The following is a 21,604-nucleotide window of genomic DNA, read 5'->3' on the forward strand; positions in this document are numbered from 1 at the left end:
TCCAACTTGGTTTAAAAAAAGTGGTTTCTCTCTTCCGGTCGGAAAGGTCGATGCCATTGTAAAGTGATTGTTAGAATATCTTCTACCAACAACATTTGTCTCTTACTATCATGCTTACGTACCATGTAGATACGATGTGCGACATGTGTTTATTGATCGTTACCTAGTAACCTTTCCTTATGTAATATCAATCTATATTTACTTGTTACTTGTCTTGTCCGTGTGTCTTCTTTCATGTATACATATGTTAATATGCGAAAAACAAACTGTTGAATTACTTTGGCCGATGGTTATATCTACGATGTAGGACTTTGTATTATCACTGGCTATTTACAAATGTACAATCATACAACTTAAGGTAAAATGGCGGACGTAAATAAACAAAAAGGTGATGCAGACGAAAAACAGTTTCCAGGGTATACAGATAAAGCTCGCCCGGAATTGTTTGATGTAAGAGCGATGTTGCCACAACCGAAGGAGCTAAAGCCTGGACAATTACCCGAAGATCTGATCCGACAGTATTTCGAAAATGTAAGTATTGTTTGGGTTTACCAAATACTGTAGTGTTGTAGCCTACCAGTTGCATATGTAGGACCCCATGGTTCGAGACACGTAGTTGCTAACGAGGGTGTAATGAGGGCCTGTCCCTAACTTACTTTAATAGCCTAAACGTCAGAATCAATAATTACTGCAATGGTGGGACTGGACGACAGTCAAATAAAAAAAAACTTGTAGGGTTGCTTGTTGAAAATTTAGAAATTTAAGAGATGAATTTGTGTCAAGCAGTCATGCTAAAACCATATAAAATACGTCATTTGCGGTATATTTACCAAAACTTGGGCATAATGCATACACATAGACCTCCTAGAAAGTTCACCTTTCCTTTAAAACCAAATCCTGGATCTGTTCCTTGTTGGTCATTTGCGGAGTCGGATCGAGTAGATTGGGTAGCATGTCTGTGAGGAAACAGTCGGTTTTGACGGATCTGTGTCCATAGAAATGTCGTAACTTCTGTTAATGATATGAAAACCTATATATGAGCCGCACCATGAGAAAACCAACATAGTGCGTTTGCGACCAGCATGGATCCAGACCAGCCTGCGCATCCGCGAAGTCTGGTCAGGATCCGTGTTGTTCGCTTTCAGAGGATGCACAGGCTGGTCTGGATCCATGCTGGTCGCGAACGCACTGTGTTGGTTTTCTCATGGCGCAGCTCATATATAAGTGTTGAAATACCTTAAGGAGGCCTCCATGGTAAAGTGGTGCTTTCGAATCACTTCCATATACTGATGTTGGTTTGATACCTTGCTCGGGGTGTAGAATTCTTCATGTGAGGAAGCCATCCAGCTGACTTAGCTGAAATAATGCCCGGATGGGTACCTAGGGTCTAGCTCTACTGTCAAACAGGAAAAGTCAGCATATGGCATGTGTCTTGTGTCGTTGTGACTCTTATGTCCAACAAAACTCCATAAAGGTATACGACTGAAGTTGATTATCTTAATGTACGCTAGAAAAGGACAATGAGGTTTTCTTTCCGTTTTGCAATTCAAAGTCCGTGATTTAGATAAATTCAGATCTCGAACTAACGCAGTTCTCTATTTGTGTTAAACTGAAATTTTGCTGTGGTCCAGACTTGAAGATGTATGGGGTTGATTAAAGGATGCCTTTTTTATAAATGCAGCTTTCTACCCTCGCTGCCCCAAGTTTTATTTAAGAAATGAGCCGCGCCATGAGAAAACCAACATACTCGCTTTCAAAGCCTATTGCAATTAGAGAAACCGTTAGCGAACAGCATGGATCCTGACCAGACTGCGCGGATCTTGATCCATGCTGGTCGTAAACGCATTATGTTGGTTTTCTCGTGGTGCTGCTCAAATATTTATTTAGTTTGTCTATGGGAAACGTAATGACGGCAACGATTGTGCATTCCAGCTCGCGGCATTATGTAAGTTTCATTTCTTTGCATATAGTACCTTGTCCTAATATCATGCTGCTTTTAGGGCTACCTGGTGATAGAAGACTTCTTCACGGAAGAAGAATTACAGCCTGCGAGAGATTGTATCAACCAAATAGTGGACGACCTCGCACAGAAACTGTTCAAAGCGGGAAAAATAAAAAGTACGTTTTTCTCCGCTTAATAACTGACTTTCACATTGTAGGTTTTGATTCAAACCTTTCACTCACTGTAGAAAAAATATTCATCTTCAATCCTCCTGCGTTTGATTCAAAAGCGCCAAAAAGGTTCTGTAGAAATATTTTTTCTGTGGCTTCTCTGATACGTATCACCATTCACGCTTCCCGTGTTATCGTCTGCAGATATTTGTAACTATATCCGTCGAACCAGTTTGTTTTGACAACATAATAATATGCGTCTCCTTTACGAAGAGTTAGATATTACAGGCGTAGTAAATCGAACATTTGGCATCTACAAAAGAAATCTTGAAAATATGAAAGGAAGTATATAAACATGAAATCATACTTCATGAAATATAATTCAACTTCTCTAAAGCGAACAACGTTTACAAGAATAAAATATGCTTCATGTACACATAGTTTACATGTACTCTGAAGAGGTTAATTTAGTTATAACAGAAAATAAAATAATTTCCTTTATAGAGAGGTATCCGCTCTTCGGATGTGTTGTTAAAGGAGTATTTATGTATGTCGTTTTGTTTTCAGATTTATATGAGGAGTGTGGATTTACAGAGAGACTGACGAAAATTGAGAGTGAGTTCGCGGGAGCCAACATAATCTGTTCAAAACTTGGGGCAGTACCTCAGGTAAGTATTTAGAAACTTCATGCGGGACATACATGACGTCTGACCTCAAAACCCAAGGCCGACCATCGTTTTAAATAACGTTACATTTTGAAGTTTGTACTCAAAGTCTTAGAGATAATCAACACTACTACAATAGTTTAGTTTAGACTGAGTTTTAAAACAGGCATTTAATAAATACTTCAACATCAAATTTATTTTGTCTTTTTAAACTATTATAGGAACTGAATCTACCTCTGTCATTCAATGTTATCATTGATTTATTTTGAGAAAGATACATTGCATATATTTTCTTAAATATTAAATCTGACCATGTTTCAGTAGAAGAGAGTACTAGTAAACAAGGTGTTTCTTCCTCATGTTTTTTGTCCATCAGTATGATCATGAAGGAGTTGCATAAAATGACATTTTATCTACAGTCACGGTGTAGCAAATACTTCTAATACTCATTACAGGCTTTGAAAGATATATGGTCGAACGAAAGACTACTAAACCTCGTAGAACAGCTGATAGGCCCCGATATTGCAGGGAATCCAGCATGGAATTTACGCACAAAAGTCCCAAGGAATATTGTTACAACAGTGCCTTGGCATCAAGGTTAGTTTGTTTATTTTTTTATTGCATCTCGCTATCTCAGTGAGATTAAGAAACAAGTCTGACCCATAGTCGATGCGAGGCAGGAGCTCTTTTCCGTTCGATAATAGTCCGGTATCTCCGACTGTTGTTCGGGAATACGGCAGTCACGTGCAAAGAACAATTAGATATTGATAAAAAAAAACAAGTTCACTTTTTAAATAACAAACACATGTAAATGAAAACTAAGAAAGACACAGGAGTCATATTTATCAGTTTTCTGATATACATCTTTCTCTTTCACACACCTTGAAAAAATACACTACTTTTTCCCCGCAAGTGAAGCATCATCCGTCACAAATGCAATGGGAGAGTTTTTCATTCATCTTCTAAAAGTACAATCTTTAATATGTTTAAGTTGTAAATGAGTCGTATGAGCGGTTTATTTGTTCATTTTCTGAAAGTATAACCTTTTAGTCTGTTTTGTAGATGTATCTTACCTGGACAATGACACGTACAATATGCTCATACCTACAGCATGGATTCCATTTGTAGACGCCAATGAAGAGAATGGTTGTTTAGAGGTATGACATAATTGTATTATTTTTTTAAACAAACTGTCATAAAATGTAAATCCTTGCATATTCATCGTGGGCTTGCACGGACTGACAAAATCTTAATACCTTTAATGTAAGAAATTGAATGCGCAAGTTTACTCAAGCCTTTCCCGTTGGGAGTTTGTCTTACACGCTAAATACTTTCGGTGCTAAAAAATGTTTTGCTATAAAATATTTTTAAAAAATCCTGTAGCCGTATAGAATACATACAAGTAAATGGATAGCAGACTCGGTTTGGTTTAGTCTGTTCATGAGAGGTAATGAAACGTACAACACTTCTCACGCCTCTAGTACCGGCATAAGGGGAATTCTATTTTAGTAAATATTGAATGCAGTCCACCGCGTCCCAAATGACTCGAAAATATAATAACATCGCAAGACGTATAATCGGAGTAATTTGTATTTATTTTATGCTAACTAATGAAATACTGTATTCTATCAGTCAAATATTTTCACACTGTGAGAAATATAGCTCCGCCCCCTCATACATTGTGTATGAATTTTAAATTATTTGCTTAAAACTGGATGAAAATTGTAGTCGCTCTTTGTTCTTTATAGTATATTTCTCGATTCAAATCATTTTACTTAATAAGAATTTCATAACGTTATGCAGCAAAAAATAAAATAAAATGGAACTTTATGTTGTGTGCGTCTTTATAACGTCACAACACGTCTGATGTCATGTCTGTTTACGCGCGTCTGTTTCCCGCGCTGAGATTAAAAATTGTTGCAAAATGCACATCTCAATGTGATTGAGCATAAAATAAAAAGAAAATTTGTTTGTTTTTCGTAAATATGGAATATATCTCACCTCGAAGTGAGAAAATGTTCACATTTTCACTCGTGCTACGCGCTCGTGAAAATATTTGAAATTTTCTCACTTCTCAGTGAGATATATTCCATATTCACTCAAAACAAACAAATATCCTCTATATACTTCAGGTAGCTGACAAAGGTCATAGAAGTGGACGTGTAGCTACTCACCAGTGTTGCTGGGGTGATACTTTTTATACAATGCTTGAAGAGGACGAAATGCAGAAAACGCTAGGTAAAACTTTCTTTCTAGTGATGTATACGAAAAATTCCAATGATTTCAACGTTTAACCTAAAAGAAGAAAGGTTGTTTCATGAAAATATTTGAAGTAATAGTTGCAGAATAGAAGCGAGTATATAATCATCTTTCTTATGGTCGGTACATATAGGTTTTTTTATATACCGTTATAGATTCTGTCAAAATACAGCTTGTATTTCACAAGTAAATACGAAAAGGCAGAAAAAAATCCGCATCGTACCTTTTGTATTGTACATTGCCCGACTACTTTAATTTTATATGCATGACATGACACAGTTCTATAAACAGCGCACACAAAAACTTCACTCATTTCCATTTTGACATCGACAAACATTTAGGATTTTGTTCGATAACGAAACAAAAAACAAAAAGAAGGTAAATAATAAAAGGGTTATTACTGCAGTAGCTTGATCTTGGATTTTGTATTCGGCTCTCATTGATTTTGCAAAGACGGATCACACTCGGCGCTCGCGCGCCTCGTGAGATCCGATCTGGCAAACTCAACTTGAGCCGAATACAGCACCCCAGATCGAGCTACTATTATTATATCCCTTTTTTATTTTACATGGAAGGTACATTTGCATACCATAGCGTAACAAACTTTTAACCAGAGTATTGTAACTTTTGACATTTTTTTTTTTTTTTTTTTGCATTTCGGGAGTTTTAGAACAGGGTTGACGGTCATTAATTTTTTTCACATGAACTATCTAACAATAATTGTACTAGCGATACTGCTCTTTTTCATTGCTGTAATAGAATAAAATACTTACTCTATGATAATACCAGTGAATATCCAACAGACCCGACCAAGGTGATATTCTTCCGCCTATCGGCTTCGTTAAATATTACAATGGTCCATAAACTTGGATATCCACCTCGTCATCATAAAATAACTGTTTAAAATCATTAGCATAGAAATATGCTTATTGTCGTCATCATGACATAGTCTTCAGACGAACCAGGGTACTGCGCCAAGACGAACCTCTGCTGTGCAAAAATAGTTTATTACTAGCTGACGCGCGGAATCTGTTCTAACCTTCAAAACTTAATTCTCAAATAACTGGTTTTATTATAAAAAAAAGATGCCCGAATTACTTTCAATGAGAAGTTTTAGTGAACACTGGTCGAAAACTTGAAACATAATAGTATATAGTTTTTTACTTGGAACAAGTTATGTAAGCAAACATCTTTTATATTATAATTTTTCTTTTCGCACCACAGAAGTTGATTTGGAGCGAGACCGCAGACTTTTGCCGGTAAAATGTGGCGGACTGGTGCTCTTCAACAATATGATTCCACACCGGAGTTTACCGAACGTTTCCGAAGGTATCCGATGGAGCGTCGATTTAAGATGGCAGCGAGCTAGTGACCCAGCCGGTCTATGGGGAATGAAAGATGGAGTTGTTATGAGAAGCTCTAAAGATCCAAATTTTAAAATAGATTGGTCATCATCTGATGCGGTTAACAGACACATTGTACAGACAGAGTATATAAAAGGTGGTAAAGCAGTAAGTAGACTTGTAAATGGATTTTGATTTCTTCACTTGATCTGAAAATTAAAAAAATATTTTTGGAGACTAGTCCCGGAATGCATTTTTACATTGGCCAGTTCCAAGATAGCGTCCAGGAACAACTATTCTTGTACACCGGACTTCAATTTCCGGTGTGTCTACCCATGCCGGATAAACCCATCTGGCATCCCCCATGCCAAAAGACTCTCGTGCATTTAATGGCAATTGACGATTCGTACACTTATTATATATAGTTTAGGTAAAATCGCTAAATACCAAAATATCTTCATAGTTGCCTTCGTTCAGCTAAAACAGTTACTCTCAAACCGGATATTCCTATTTGCAACTACAACCAGAGGCAGATTATCATAGACTGGCATCAGTCATAAGCGTCTGTTAAAATAGATCCTAAATACCTATGCTTTAAAGTCGGGTTTTTCTAACCTCAGAGGTGAGCCGAGATTGGCTTGGTAAGAAAACAAAATCAGATATGAATTCATTTCATTGTCGGTATATGAACATACGACATGATCTCAGTTTAAGAAACAGGATCAGCCAGTTAGAAGTAGGTTTTGCACTTGTCTCCAGACTGTTTAAAACCAAATGATTCCTGGTTAATGTTAGGCGATGGTATCCTTCACTTTAACTCGTTATAGCTTCTCTTTTAGACAGACCGTATATCCGGTGATTACGACTATTAGTGACTGTTAGCTGGTAGTTTTTACATCCGTGCTTTCCTCATTTCATATGGTGTCTTATGATTCACAAGGTGTATTATGTCTAAATTTCAAAACTTGCCTGACTACCTTGGTATCATTCCTTGTGCAAATGAATATTTCTAGGTAGTTCTCATATTTTTTGTATTTTAGGATCTTGAGGAAGAAGAGTTTGATACAACAATTCAAGGTCCTTGGATGAAGAAATGGGAAATAGTACATATGAACAAACACGTTGACAGATTCATGCAGCAAGAAGAGGCGAAAGGCAAATCATGAATTCCGTGGGAACTATATGCGCATCGTTACCGAAAATTAACGATGGAAGTTCAATTATTATTAGAGCCGCGCCATGAGAAAACCAACATAATGGCTTTTCGACCAGCATGGATCCTTCGCAGGCTGGTCAGAATCCATGCTGTTTGCTTTAAAAGCCTAAAAAGCCTTAAAAGCGGACGCGCAGGCTGGTTTGGATCCATGCTGGTTGCAGAGCCACTGTTGGTTTTCTCACGGCGTTGCTCATTAATTAATTAGCAAAGCTAAATTTAGGCAGTGGAGTCGTAATGGCATTCGAAAATACATCTGTTTCATTTCGTATTCTTCAGGTGCAATGCCGCTATTTTCTTGTTGTTACGAAAAAAATTATTTTTCCACTTATCAACGATTATGGCCGAAGAATATCGAAGTAACACACGAGAATACGTAATCGGACGGATATTGCCGATTGTCATCACGTGGGAGGCTATGAAGGTGTAGAACACCTTGATTTATATTGATTTCACCCATGAGACAGAAAAAAAACACTAGAATAAATAAGAATGTTCAGCGTTATTTTATAATTTTATGATTGTTCTCTTGTTTTATGCGTCACACAACAGTCACAAAATGACGTCAAACAAATTTGATCGTTGTATAGAAGTCGCAACTTGACCGCGATGGTTGACCTTTGGCTGATTATTCATATCGAATACTTCATTGTAGAAATAAAGGGTGATGAGGGTAGCCATGTATATTTATATGGAATATATTTGTATCCAGTGCAGTATCAAAGTATGTATACTTGCATTTGATCAGTTAAAACTTTCCAATACCTTAATTTATAATTGCACACATTTATATTTCCACTTTCTCATGCAGCTGTGTTTTATGTACACTCCTTTTTAATAATAGGTTGTGCCTCATTATGTATTATAATACAAAGGTCAACCATCGGGGTCAAGTTGCGTCCACTATATCTGTAAATTATGTCTTATTGTTGACAATTTATTTACTTGGAAATATAACTACATGATGATTATGTTTTACTTTTTGAAAGTAAATGAGCCATATTTGTATATACCTATTTTTCTCTTCAAATCAGGGATTTGCATCTATTCCAAGTTACTGTGCAATATATTTCCGTATTGGATACAAGTATTCCGTATTGAACGATGCGATGACTTTAATAAACGGATAATTATATTTAGAACAAAGGCGTCATCATCGAGGTGCATAGCGTCAAGAGGGCGTAGGTATAGAAGGGAGGCCTCTTTTGGTGTTGGGGGAAGATTGGGGTCTACCCCCTTAAAGTTTTTGATACACAGACATGAAATGTTGGCCTCTGCTGCATTTTTATGCCCCCCCCCCCCCCCTTCGAAGAAGGAGGGGTATATTGTTTTGCAGATGTCGGTCGGTCTGTATGTAAACCAATCCCTTTCCGGATGATAACTCAAGAACACTTTGGCCTAGGGTCATGAAAATTGGTAGGGAGGTTGTCATAACTAGCAGATGACCCCTATTGATTTTGAGATCAGTAGGTTAAAGGTCAATGTCACAGTGGCCGGAATAGTTAAACGGTTTCCGGATGATAACTCAAGAACACTTAGGCATAAGATCATGAAAGTTGATATGGGGGTTAGTCATGACCAGCAGATGACCTCTATTGTTTTTGAGATCAGTACGTCAAAGGTCAAGGTCACAGTGGCCTAGAACAGTATAACGGTTTTCGGATGATAACTCGAGAATGCTTGGGCCTAGGAACATGAAAGTTGTTAGGGAGGTTTGTCATGACCAGCAGATGACCCCTATTCATGTTGAGGTCAGTAGGTCAAAAGTCAAGGTCACACTGATCCAAACAGTTAAACTGTTTCTTGATGAGAACTTGAGAATGCTTGGGCCTAGGATCACAAAACTTGATACGGATCTTGATCATGATCAGCAGATGACCCCTATTGATTTTTAGGTCAGTAGGTCAAAGGTCAAGGTCACACTGCCCGGAACAGTTAAAGGGTTTCTGGATGATAACTCAAGAATGCTTGGGCCTAGGATCATGAAAGTTGATAGGATTGTTGGTCATGACCAGCAGACGACCCCTTTTGATTTGGCCTAAAAATCAAGGTCACAGTGACCGGCAACAGTAAAACTGTTTCCAGACAATTACTTGAGAATGCTTGGGCCTAGGATCATGAAAGTGGATAGGGAGGTTGGGCATGACCAGCAGATGACACCTATTGATTTAGAGGTCAATAGGTCAATGTCACATTGACCCAGAACAGTAGAACTTTTGTGTACCGTGACCAAATAATTTGTTCCTTGTGCAATTACTGAATGCATCAAGTGGGGGTCGGGGGGATTTCGTGTTCTACGATAGGTCTTGTTTGTCTAAATTTTGAGATACATGAGAGTACTCGCCTCATTTTAGGAGGTCAGAGGCTCTCTCTGTGGAAAACTTTGAAATACAGGTACGAAATGCTAGGGCTCTAGTGCACTTTTAGGTCTAAACCTTAATGTATGGGAAGGGTATCCCTGTCATTTTAGGGGGGTCAGGGGCTCTCCCCATGGACAATTTTGAAATAAGGTATGAAATGGTGGCCTCTGGTGCATTTTTGGTCTAAATTTTGAGGTACTGGAGTGATACTCCCCTCATTTTGCTGGGAGGGGTGGGGGGGGGGGGGGGGGTTCTCCCCCTTGAAAATTTGAAGTATAGGTATGAAATGTTGGCCTTTGGTGCGTTTCTGGGTCTAAACTTTGAGAAAATATTCCTTTGCCAAAATAGTTGGGTGCAACTTTAATGATTGTGGGTCACTTCTCGGCCAACTGTGGCGGGGGGGGGGGGGGACCGGAATTCGGGCCTGGCCAACTCAACAATTTAAGTTATACCATCAAAATTCTTCTTTCCTGAACCAGGACCTACTTTTCTTGATTCTCAGAATTCTGACAAGTATACATTAGTCATTTGTAACACAATAAAACTGACTTACTCTAATTATCATGTTCTTTTATTGATTTACATTTACAATAGTTTCGCACTCATATTTCGAACTGCTGAAGTGGAAGGGCAGTACAACAGTCTAAACTTAAAGCTATCATGTTTATCAAGTTAGGCTATGAAAATTCACAAATAAAAAAGAAGATGTATGCAAACAATGTTCATCAAATATATGTCGGAATGGATCATTTGAAGTATACTAGCCAAAAAAAACTTATTAAAAGTAGCATGCATTTGTATACCCAGACAAGTCTGTTCCTGCTAAACGTGATATTATAAAAGTGGTGATGATGATGATGATGATGGTGATGGTGATGAACTTCTGCCAATAATGATAAAGAGAAAAAATACAGACATCATGTCTGTACCAAAGGAAATGGTACAGGGACAACACTGCTCGCGGCTTGAATATTGCCAGAGCCAATCCCTTCCATGGGAAGAAGCAAATAAGCTGGCTTGTTAAAAGTTTGTTCTAACCAAGCAATAGCTTATACAGGAGTGTCTTCAAAACGTCTAATTGTACGTCATTGAGTATAAATATGACTGACCTTTTCGTTGTTTTTAAGAATTAATCAGCTTCTTTTACAAATAGAAATAATTCAGATGTCATGTTGCCTGTGAGTTTGTCATTTATTGCTTAGTACATTTGAAAGAATAAATGTTCTACTCTACAATATATTCATTCACATGCTCCCCAGCCAGCCTTGCAACATAAAGTTTTTTACTTTTCCTGCAGTAGTCTACTGCACACGGTGGTCCGGGTCCCCTTTCTCTCAATACTTGCACTTGAGTACAGTCCTCTGTCAACTGATGTATGTTACAAGACATTCCGCAGAAGACGAAAACTGATCCATTCTCATCTGTTACCATACCCCATGGTTCTCGAAGCTCGTCATCCCTATAGAAGGCAATGACTTTTCCATCGAAATATATCCTTAGTTTTGCTGACCGCTACGTAGCTACAATATTTTAGAAATTTGTATTCAACCATGTCCTCTTTGAAACATTTCAAGACTGTTCCTTTCATATCAACAATTTCAACTTTCCCAGGGTTGCTGAATGTCAGTATTAACTTTCCGTTTGTATGTGCTATGCCTTTGCATTCCCCATCGGCCTCAAACTCGCGTTCGAAACTTAAAGCCCCATTTTCTGCAAAGGAGAAAAACATAACCTTTTTCTCCTGATTTATTGTTACAGCTATTTCTTTATCCGCTGTTTTAGTTATACCTGCTGGTAGTTTTGGAACGGTCAGAATGAATATAATTTTACCAGTGTCGGTGTTTATTACCTTGAGAAAACCTTGGTCAGCTGTAACCAGAATTCTTTCCGATATTACACAGACACTGCCCACCCAATTGGAATACCAGTCCTGTTCTGATTTCACGCTGATAGCCTTACGGAATGTAAGGTGTCTTTTCTGCCCAGCAGATAACTGTGTAATTGAACCGATAGCATCGGCTTTCTTCAGCGCCTCGCACAACTGCATCGATGGGGCAAATCCATAATTAGGTGTTTCATTTTCTTTCTGCAGAACTTGAAATTTATGTATCAATTTTTGAAGAAGATTGTGGTCTCTTTTCATAGTAATGAAGAACTCTAACAGGTTCCCACGTTGTTCTTTCTCTTCAAGGTCAGAGGTCAACGAATTTACTTCCGAGATCAAGTTACTGTGTTGCACAGATGCTGACTTTAATTTCGTCTTTTTATCTTTGTCCATTTTCTCTATCACTTCCAAAATTTCATGTTCCCGATCATTAAGAATTTTTGAAACTTCATCTTTTTGCTTTTTTATTGCTGTTCTTGCTGTTTCTTTTAAGAATTCAGTCTTGTTTTCATTGCATTTGAGCGCTTCTCCAGTAAAATCGAGCTCAGTTGTTAATAGCTTTAATGTGTCGCTTAATTCCCCGTACGCCTTGCTGTCTTTCAGTTCAGTTATTGTACTCGACATATAGTCCACTTTCGTGCATGTCTTATGATGTAAAGTTATACAAGCTTGACATCCTGTTAGGTCACATGACCTACAGTAATGATCTATCACATTGTCAGGATGTGAATAGCACTTTACTGCCCTTTCCTTGACCTTGGGCTTATCCTTAGGCACGCTCTCTTTGTCTTGCAACAAATGTTCTCTAGTTGCAGCAAGTTTAGTGTGATAGTCACTGCATGATTTGCATAAATATTCAGAGCAATTTACACAAAACTTTTCCGCAGGAATATGATTTCCCGAAACATTTTTACAAGGATTACAACATATGTTGCCGACATCAGGTTGGTCACTTTCAATTTTTTCTTTACTGTCTGACGTTTTTCCTCGTCTCTTCTTTTTCTTTTTCTTCCTTCCATGCACAGAGTCTGGTGTCGTACTACACTGGGACATACTTTCTTGTCATCCAAGCCAACCGAAACTACGAAACCAGCTTTACTATGTCTATTGCTCATTGACTGGGCAACCTGAAAATAAAGAAAATTGTTTGGAACTATCTTTTCAAACTTGGATGACTGTTGAATTAAAGATGCATGGCCGGTTGCAACCAGTTTTATTCAATGCTATAGGTGTCGTCTGGTATTTCAGTCCAATAAATTGAAGCTGGCGATCACTTGAAACGATATCATCTGTTAGACTAACATTCCTTAGGCTGTAGATCAGAGTACATGTGCACACTGTCAGTTTGAATTAGGAGCTAGCCTGAGCTCGAGAGTTACTAGCTAAGAACATTCAGCCTCAAAGATTTTTATTTGATGTTACGGATAGACGCGTCAATCACAAAATAAGAATAGCGTCAGTTAAGTTATGGTAGCAAGAACTAGGGAGTTACCAGCTCAGCTGTGCACGAAATATGAAGTTAGTACTGACTAGTTTACCTAGGCAATAAGTATGATATGTTGTAACCGCCTTTTGTCCGATTTTGTTTAATGTCAATAGTTTATTTTTAAACACACTGAATATAACATTTATTGAGCAACAATTCATGAATCTTCCAAAACAAATTTACTAGAACAAGTTCGGTACCAGGAAAGACTATTGAACTAACCTCAGTAATAGTGCATGACGGTTTTCAAAATGTCCATATCTCACATTGCTTATACATTAGATCAATCATTATTAAAAGATACTCTATACCCGAACGAGTTTGATGACATGACCGGACATGACATCATAGTAAAATATTAATAAAATATCACTTGTTGCCTAAGTACTATGGTGCCAAATTTCTGCATCCACTTAAGCAGATATTTTTCGCGAAAATTCGTATAGTTTTCGTGAAAATTTAAAAAAACCTTTCATTAAAAGAAACTCTTGTTCTAAGTGAAAAAAAATCACGATTGTGCCAACTACAACATGTAATAATAAATAAATAATCAAGATATTTTTTGCGAAACCATGCATGTTTTCGTGAAAAAAAATTATCTTGAAAAATGTTGTGTTATTCTGCATACGATAATCTAGAAAATATCATAAAAATGATATAAACTTTCAAGAAAAAAAAGAGAAGAATATCGCGAACAACTTAAACTTTACGCGAAAATTATCTACTTAAGTGTATGCAGAAAAATGGCGACAAAACTTTTTTTTTGCGAAAATAAGAGGTTTTAGCGAAACTTTCTTTTTTTCATGAAAACAGAAGTTGTCTTTATAGAGTAATCTTTATGCAGTACTGGGCACTATTTTGACAAATAGTCTGGATATTAACCAGATAATATTTTTACGAAAACGTTTTCTAAATTCACGAAAGCTTATTCAATATTTTCTCGATAAGTATTGTTTTTTTTCTCGAAAGTTCATACACTTTTCATGAAAATTTTATGATTATCGTATGCAGAAATATGCCACCATATTACCAATGCATTCATTTATTTCATATTGTTAACGGACAGGAAACGTTTAAAGTACAATATATATCGGAAAAGATTTATAATTGGCAAGATTTTTCAAATCACTAGAATTAATACACTTGCTACATTTCGCCTATAGTTAAGACTACAGTCATTGAGAACCAAACATTTTATGATTCACCAAAACACAAAGATCATTATCTACTGAAATCTCAGCAGAAAACTAGCCTACAACAGCTGCACATTTTTATTAACAATGGCATCGACAAATACACAAATACACAAATTTAACACAATAAAAGATAACTTTAGAATTACAAAATATATATATCATGAGTTGTTATTCAAATTTATAAGATAGAATATGTGATTATATGCGCGTTTTGAGAAAAACCGGACGTCAACATTTCCCGTGCGTGATGACTTCACTACATGTTTTTAGTCAATATACCATAGGTCAATGTCATAGTGACGAGGCCATTGGAATGAAATGATCTCCAGACTCTGTCAGGAAGTATAATAACTACAGCTTTCAAATTTTACATGACTGAGTGTTCTTTTTGTTTAAATAATTTCCTCACTTAAAAACGTCTCGTAAAATATACTTAACTTGGCCTCGATATGATATTATACACCTACTGAATGGCAAACTGGCCAACAGTCAAAACAATTGCCCAAGATCAGAATCACAAAACGATTGATTTGATACAAGATACAAGATACAAGAAACCTGAGTCGGTCTTTTAAACATATAACATTAGCATTATGCTATTTTCCGATCAATAAGTGTATTATTACACTGTGGCATTAAAAATAAATTGTCATTGTTTCTTTAAGCTTTGTCTTTAGCACAATAGATTGTAGTGTTGAACTATAGACCAGTCAATAACACGAACTATTGACCGGTGATATATATATAAGAAGTCATGTCAAAATTAGTTATATTTAGACCAATAGAGAAACACAAGTAAATGTCGTCTAAAGACTTTTGTAACAGCAATCTGTTTACATATTGTTTACTCCAGCATTTTGATATTAATGTTAAAAAAAATAATAATGTTACGTATTTTTAAACCTAACACACAAAATTGTTTATACACACAAACATGTTTATTTTACGTTTACATAGATACCGTTTAGTAATTTTTCATATTTTAAGGGGACGCATATTGCTACATTCACAGTTCATACAGAAATGCGGAAGGGGTGCATATTCAAGAAATCGATGGTGGGAAAATAAAAAACATATTCCTAAACTGATATAATACTGATGGACACCTGTAATATTCAGTATTTTGTGGATAAGGATGTGGTACTATGAATGTAATAGGAAAACAGAGGTCTTTGTGAAAGTACATTCTACACAAAATATAAAGCTTTTGTATAAGGAAAAAACAGGTTTTTTACAATAACAGTGTTCCAAATAATGTTGAAGGGATGAGATTTTCTTTCTAACACACCAGGTTTGCTTAAACATGTAAAAATTTAACGCCACGTCATTTAAGCTCGGGATGGACGCCATATTTCTCATTGATAAAAATGTAAACAAAAAAAGTCAGAGTGGGATTAGCATTGCAAGGGCATAACATGACATTCTACACAACGAATACCTTAGAACAGATATGTAACATGCTACACAGGTCAGGCGGGTTAAATGCATAGTGGCGATCACTTGAATCTCATCTTGAAGTTTATTTACATGGTTTTTAATTTTCCCACTTCTCGGCGATTCACTGCAAATGTATTACTGCGCCGGACGAAAGGTAACTCTAATAAACAACGGGAGACAACTTAGGTGTCAGCACGTGTACGATTTTTAAAAAAACATGTCGATGATTATAATTTCTTATCAAATAATGAATCCTATTCAGATATTCGTCTTTAATATTAGAAAATTATTAATTTCTGTGGACATTTGTCAATAAATATTACTTACATTGGACTACTTTGCGCATCAAACTGGTTTCCGCTTCAGTTGTGAGGCACTTCCGTTATACTTTTTGACAACAATAACAAAACACAAAATGAATCAATAAAGTCACTTATAAACCGACTGCTACTTAAATCAGTGTAAGTAAAGTTGTTGTTACAATATTATACATGTTCGTTACGTTATGAGATAAAGTTTATCTTGAACTGCATAATCCATTAATTACGTTTAGATGATATTGCATTTACAACTTATTTGACCCCATTTTTTTACGTGAATGACAGCATTCTCGTGCAACTCGTGCAAACAGAGTTATGAAAAGTATGGTGGAGAATTCAAGAACAAATTATAAATGACATTAAAGTGAGGATAACTGTATATTCGTCCAGTTTTGATCATTGACATGCCTGCTGTGTATTAGTAACTTTTGTGAACAAGATTGGAATGTTACTTTTGCACATATACACATTGACTGGACCTCTCAACCAAATTTCATACCTTATTTTAGGGATTTTTAAGACAATACATTTTCAAAAGTTTGTTGAATGTGTTTTGATATTTAAGTGCATTGTAGTTCATGAATACCAAGATAAAAATTAATAATGGCAACATTTCTAGGCCCTTATTGTAAGCCACTAGACTTCTGTAACGATAAATGTTTAATGTATTAAGGGGAATATACTCTTTTAGTTTTGGAATGTGGCATTCCTTGACCACCGTATCTTTTCTTATGCACTACTTTGTAAACAAACTAAATAATGTGTTTTAGCTTACATATGCGAAATGAAAAGCAAGACAGTTACCATATCTCACATTCTTTCTTTAAATTAGAATCTGTAGGACATCGATAAAGGTTTGGACAAGGTGAAGCACTATTATTTTCGCATCAAAAAGTCTTAATTGTTGACTTTGAATGTACACAATAAGTCTTATGTAATACAACAATAACTTTCTTGTTTCAGTTTTCTCATTTTTATTTTAGTGAGCAATCCTTTGTGTACTTATAACAGTTGAAACAGTATCCATTTCATGTACCAAAACCTTGTACTTTTTTGCATGTAAATTTTATCATACCCTACCCACTTTTTTCTAATTACAAAGTATGCGTCCCCTTAAAGTGTGAACATTGACCATAGTAAATCTGTATTAAACAACTAAAATTTATGAAACCGAGCTTACCTCTCACTCAAAATTTATCCAAAGTGTTAAAAATCTTCATCTTTTTGAGCCGACAACGGTAACATTGATGTCAGAAATACTGAAATAATAAGTCATGTCATTAAACACGCATGATATGAATATATGAATAAGGTCAAGGATATAAGATAATATGTCATTCTATGTGCAATACATCAATTTTCACTTTCGCAATCAATTAAGTTTGACAGGGTTTATCTATTATTTAGATATTTAAGATAGCCTAGATATAAAGCTGGATCTCGTTATAACAAAAGCGGCGTGGCCAACTCAAGTAACATATTGGCGCCGTACACACGGGGAAATTGCTCGATTCAGGTAACATTTTTGCTCATAATTTTCTTAATTATTTTACTTGACTGATTTTGATAATATAAAAGGGGCGGAAACAGAAAAAAACGAGTGTTTTTCTCAGCACAACACGCTTGCCAGAAACTCAATACTCAAACACTTCGCGTAAACTTTTTTCACGGACCAAATGTGTAGGTAACGTACACACTGGGATTTGGGCGAAGTGTTTGGCACTCGTTTTCCTGTCTTCGACACTTTTTATCTTATTAAAATCCGTCATGAAATAAAAAGATAAAAGCAAAAATGGTTGCGCGACGTCCTGCGCTGCTAAGACAAATATGAGGTGTGTGAACTCGTGTTTTTGCTCAGTATGACACAATTTCAAGTGTTCCCGGAAAGAGCCAAATGTGAATGACACCGATATGATAAAATGAATGGGTGAAATTCGGACCAAAAATTTAGCACAATATTATTATATGGTTGAACGTTCTTATGGAAATAAATTTACTTGTAGATGATATTCTAATTTTTATAATGTGATTTCGTATTTCTTTTGACCTAGTAATCATATAGATTTTTGAATTAAGTTCCTAAAAGTTGATAGTGATGAATAAACTTTTTTGGGACTCTATAATTAATTGTCAGAATATATAATTATTTATTAATTTCATAGAACAAATGAGCGAAGCGAGCAAGAAAACAAGTCGGATATATTGAGCAGAGTATGACAGTAAATTGTATGGTAACAGATGCAAAAAGGCCCATACCATATCTGCATTTAAGCCAGTAGCGTTAAAGTTTCCAGTGCCTTTGCTTATAATGTGGCTGTCACATTTTTCGTTGTCAACGTAAGATATATTAATTTCTTGGTAAAAACTAGTTTCACTATATTGTTTTCATTAAAATTTGACAAAGGTTTGGACATTGATAAACATAATAGAAAGTTTTATTGATTCAATTCTTTTTAATTACCTCCCTTTATAGCTTGTGATACATTGTAGTTACATCTTATAAAGTTTGAAAACTAGTATTTATTGCTTATCATGTCTATACGGTATGTTTACTCTTAGGTAATTCAGTGATGATTATAAAGTTCATGTATTCGTTTATAGGTCGTCACTGAATATTGACTCGTAACGACGTTTCCTCGTTTCCTGGTTATGGGGTGTTTAGTACACAAAGTAATATGTAAATATTATCATTTATACTGCATCTTGTTATCGAAATTAATTAGGTTGAATCACTTTTAGAATTTATTTTCTAACATTGGTTATCATTTGAGATGACTTTCAGTCAATCAGAATTGCTGAGTCGTAAAATGCGTGACGTTTAAGATATTGCCAAATTTAGAATATGGACATTAAACAGGGAATTATCTGAAGTCAGAATATGGTTTTTAAATAAGAAAACAGGTGTTTTTAGATGTAATTTTTTTTTGTGATGTTATGCTTGAATTTTAACATTCATAGATAAATAAAATAAATATTGTACGTAGGCCTATATTGCCTGTCATATTAATTCTCCATGACTTCCATTAACAACATCAATAATGAGCAATCCGTGGATGGCGATCTATAACATTTCTTACTTACCATACGTAACTGAGTCATCCACGGATGACGCACACTATGAGATGAGCCATCCGTGGATGACGCTGTTAATGGGTATTGCATTTTTGTTATTTTTTGGTCGTATTCTGAGGATAGATCTAGGCAGAACCGGCTGGGTCCAGCTACTAACATGTTTTTACTTAAGATCTATATGTAGATCTACTGTACTGTACTACAGCTTTTGATGGATCTATTTGAAGTCTGCTCGAGTTTAATAAATTTAACAGAAGAACCCCGTTTTTTTGTGTCTACCAAGGTTAGACAACGAGTATAGTCTTAGCTTTTCAGCATTGCTTCTAATGTAATTACTTCCCCTCAGTCGTAGCTCTGTTTGGAATTTTATATATCTATCTGACCCGTATGGTACCCCAACGTAACTTAGCAACGGCCAGTCAAGAAGAATGATCTCATTTCAGTTGCACCATGAAGTTGGTGACATTAGCTTCTGCAGAATGAGTGCGTTAATAGATTGGATATTTTCTCATGTCTACTGTAAGTATTATCCCGAATGTACTGTACAGTATAGATTAAATACGTAATTACTGTTACAGTAGTAATAGGGAGTGTTGGTCATTTCTTGTATTTTGCAAATAGCCACTTTCAGTTTCAGCTTGGAGATGTAAACTGAATAATGTAATGATTGTGGCAAACATCAGATTCAATCCGTTGTGGTTTGATGCTTGGTACATAAGATGTTTAGGCCTACCATTTAACATTTGGATGCAATAAATGTGTTCAAAAACAAATTTCTAGATCTATTATTATCTTTATTCATTTGATATTCAAATTTAGTAAATTTGAATTTTTCGCCATCACTAAAAGTAAAAGACATTATTACAATCCTGTACACATTGACATGCTCTTCCTGTAATAATGGATAAAATGTAAAAATGCAACTGTTATAAAGTAGATCTAGTATACTCAGTACAGTATATCTAGGTTAAAAAATTGTTTCCAGTAACTTTCCAAAAATACAGTAGCATTTTTAGGTGTTTTATTTTACCATAATTTTTAAGATGGAATTTGGGAAAATGTGTTTTTGTTTTGTAAATACGAAAAAATGAAAGCAAGTGAGGGTGTTATGTCTTACAGCAGCAGTAAATAGTATTTACTAGCATACAGTACTGTAAATGGTCAAAGCATAGTGCAGTTCTGCAATTCTAAATGTTAAAAGTTTAAAATAAAATATCAAAAGGCCATTAATCAGATCCATTAGCTTTATAGCTAATTCTAGCTATATATAGCTATTTCTCACTATAAAACCAAGAACAATTGTTCAAAACATGTGAATATCAAACATAAAATATTTAATAGTATGAGACAAAAGACAATCACAAAGAATGGAGATCTATGCAGTTTCAGTTTCAATACATGTTGCGATTTTCTGCAAATAGTCATTTATAAATTTGTCATATACACGTATGATTATCAAAAGTGAAAAATTCAGTAATGATTTATCGCAAATTCTAATACGCTTGTCTCTGTTAAAGCACTTACGCTAGAATGACGTCGCGTTAACGTGCGATGATGTCAGTTTTTGTTGCGACCAAGAAAGAGCGCTTCTATACTGTTTCTAGTGTATGAGATTAAGGGCATATTAGAACCGGAATAATTTATAGCACAAGCGTGCTTTAATTAAGAAATAATTTATAGCAAAACAGTGCTTTATCACTATTTATACACGATGGGCGGTTATACGTCGGGCGTAATAATTTCACGAGGGCGCAGCTCCCGATGACTAAACAGTTACCTGAGAGCTGGATATTCCCATGATCTGCACCTATAACCAGTGACAGAATCTTTTTCTTGCATACCGATAACAAGAATTAATTTTTCTTTTTAGAACTATTTCTTATAGCAGCGTATTTAAACAAAGCGCTGGAAAGCAGCGTTCGTAAATATGAAAGACATCATGACGTTTCAAAGACAAGTAACAGTTTCAGTTCTGTTTTTGTTTTATCAGTTGCAGCGTTACGTTAAGAATTTTTGATAAAAGAAACTTTTTTTGAATTGGAAAATATACTATCAAGAAAGAGAAATTTTCGAGGTATTACCGGTAGATTTTATATGTAGTTTGTAATAGGTTATTTCAAGCCTTAGAGTTGTCTAAAACATCCTGTGGTGTAATATGGATTTTTCAAGCACCAATAAAATTACTGGAAATTCCCGTTTGCTATGCAATAAGGATTTTTCTAGCACTGGTAAAAATACTGCAAATCCCCATCTGGT

The 21,604-nt window shown here is 35.7% G+C and overlaps 2 protein-coding genes across 2 annotated transcripts in view; one reads left to right on the plus strand and one right to left on the minus strand.

Moving 5' to 3' along the window:
* The first annotated feature begins 316 nt into the window (after positions 1-316).
* LOC128552512 (uncharacterized) lies at positions 317-10,375 on the plus strand. Its single transcript, XM_053533560.1, has 8 exons — positions 317-531; positions 2,001-2,118; positions 2,680-2,780; positions 3,233-3,374; positions 3,840-3,934; positions 4,910-5,015; positions 6,261-6,547; positions 7,420-10,375. The coding sequence occupies exons 1-8, from the start codon at positions 364-366 to the stop codon at positions 7,543-7,545; spliced, it is 1,143 nt and encodes a 380-aa protein (XP_053389535.1). The 5' UTR covers positions 317-363; the 3' UTR covers positions 7,546-10,375.
* Positions 10,376-10,507: 132 nt separating this feature from the next.
* Positions 10,508-21,604, minus strand: part of LOC128552511 (E3 ubiquitin-protein ligase TRIM71-like) — a 30,109-nt gene continuing 19,012 nt past the window's right edge. Inside the window, exons 3-4 of the mRNA XM_053533559.1 lie at positions 17,457-17,535; positions 10,508-12,964 (exon numbers count right to left, since the gene is read on the minus strand). Coding sequence (XP_053389534.1) covers positions 11,412-12,890 — 1,479 coding nt within the window. The 5' untranslated portion in view covers positions 12,891-12,964; positions 17,457-17,535 and the 3' untranslated portion in view covers positions 10,508-11,411. The remainder of the gene's footprint in view (positions 12,965-17,456; positions 17,536-21,604) is intronic.

This window comes from Mercenaria mercenaria, unplaced genomic scaffold (genome assembly GCF_021730395.1).
Source record: "Mercenaria mercenaria strain notata unplaced genomic scaffold, MADL_Memer_1 contig_2865, whole genome shotgun sequence".
Taxonomy (NCBI): Eukaryota; Metazoa; Mollusca; class Bivalvia; order Venerida; family Veneridae; genus Mercenaria; species Mercenaria mercenaria.

Coding starts and splice junctions, on each gene's coding strand:
- LOC128552512 (XM_053533560.1), top strand. CDS start 364: ATGGCGGACGTAAATAAACAAAAAGGTGATGCAGACGAAAAACAGTTT. Junction 532..2,000: donor TCCGACAGTATTTCGAAAAT/GTAAGTATTGTT, acceptor TGCTGCTTTTAG/GGCTACCTGGTGATAGAAGA. Junction 3,935..4,909: donor AAGAGAATGGTTGTTTAGAG/GTATGACATAAT, acceptor TATATACTTCAG/GTAGCTGACAAAGGTCATAG.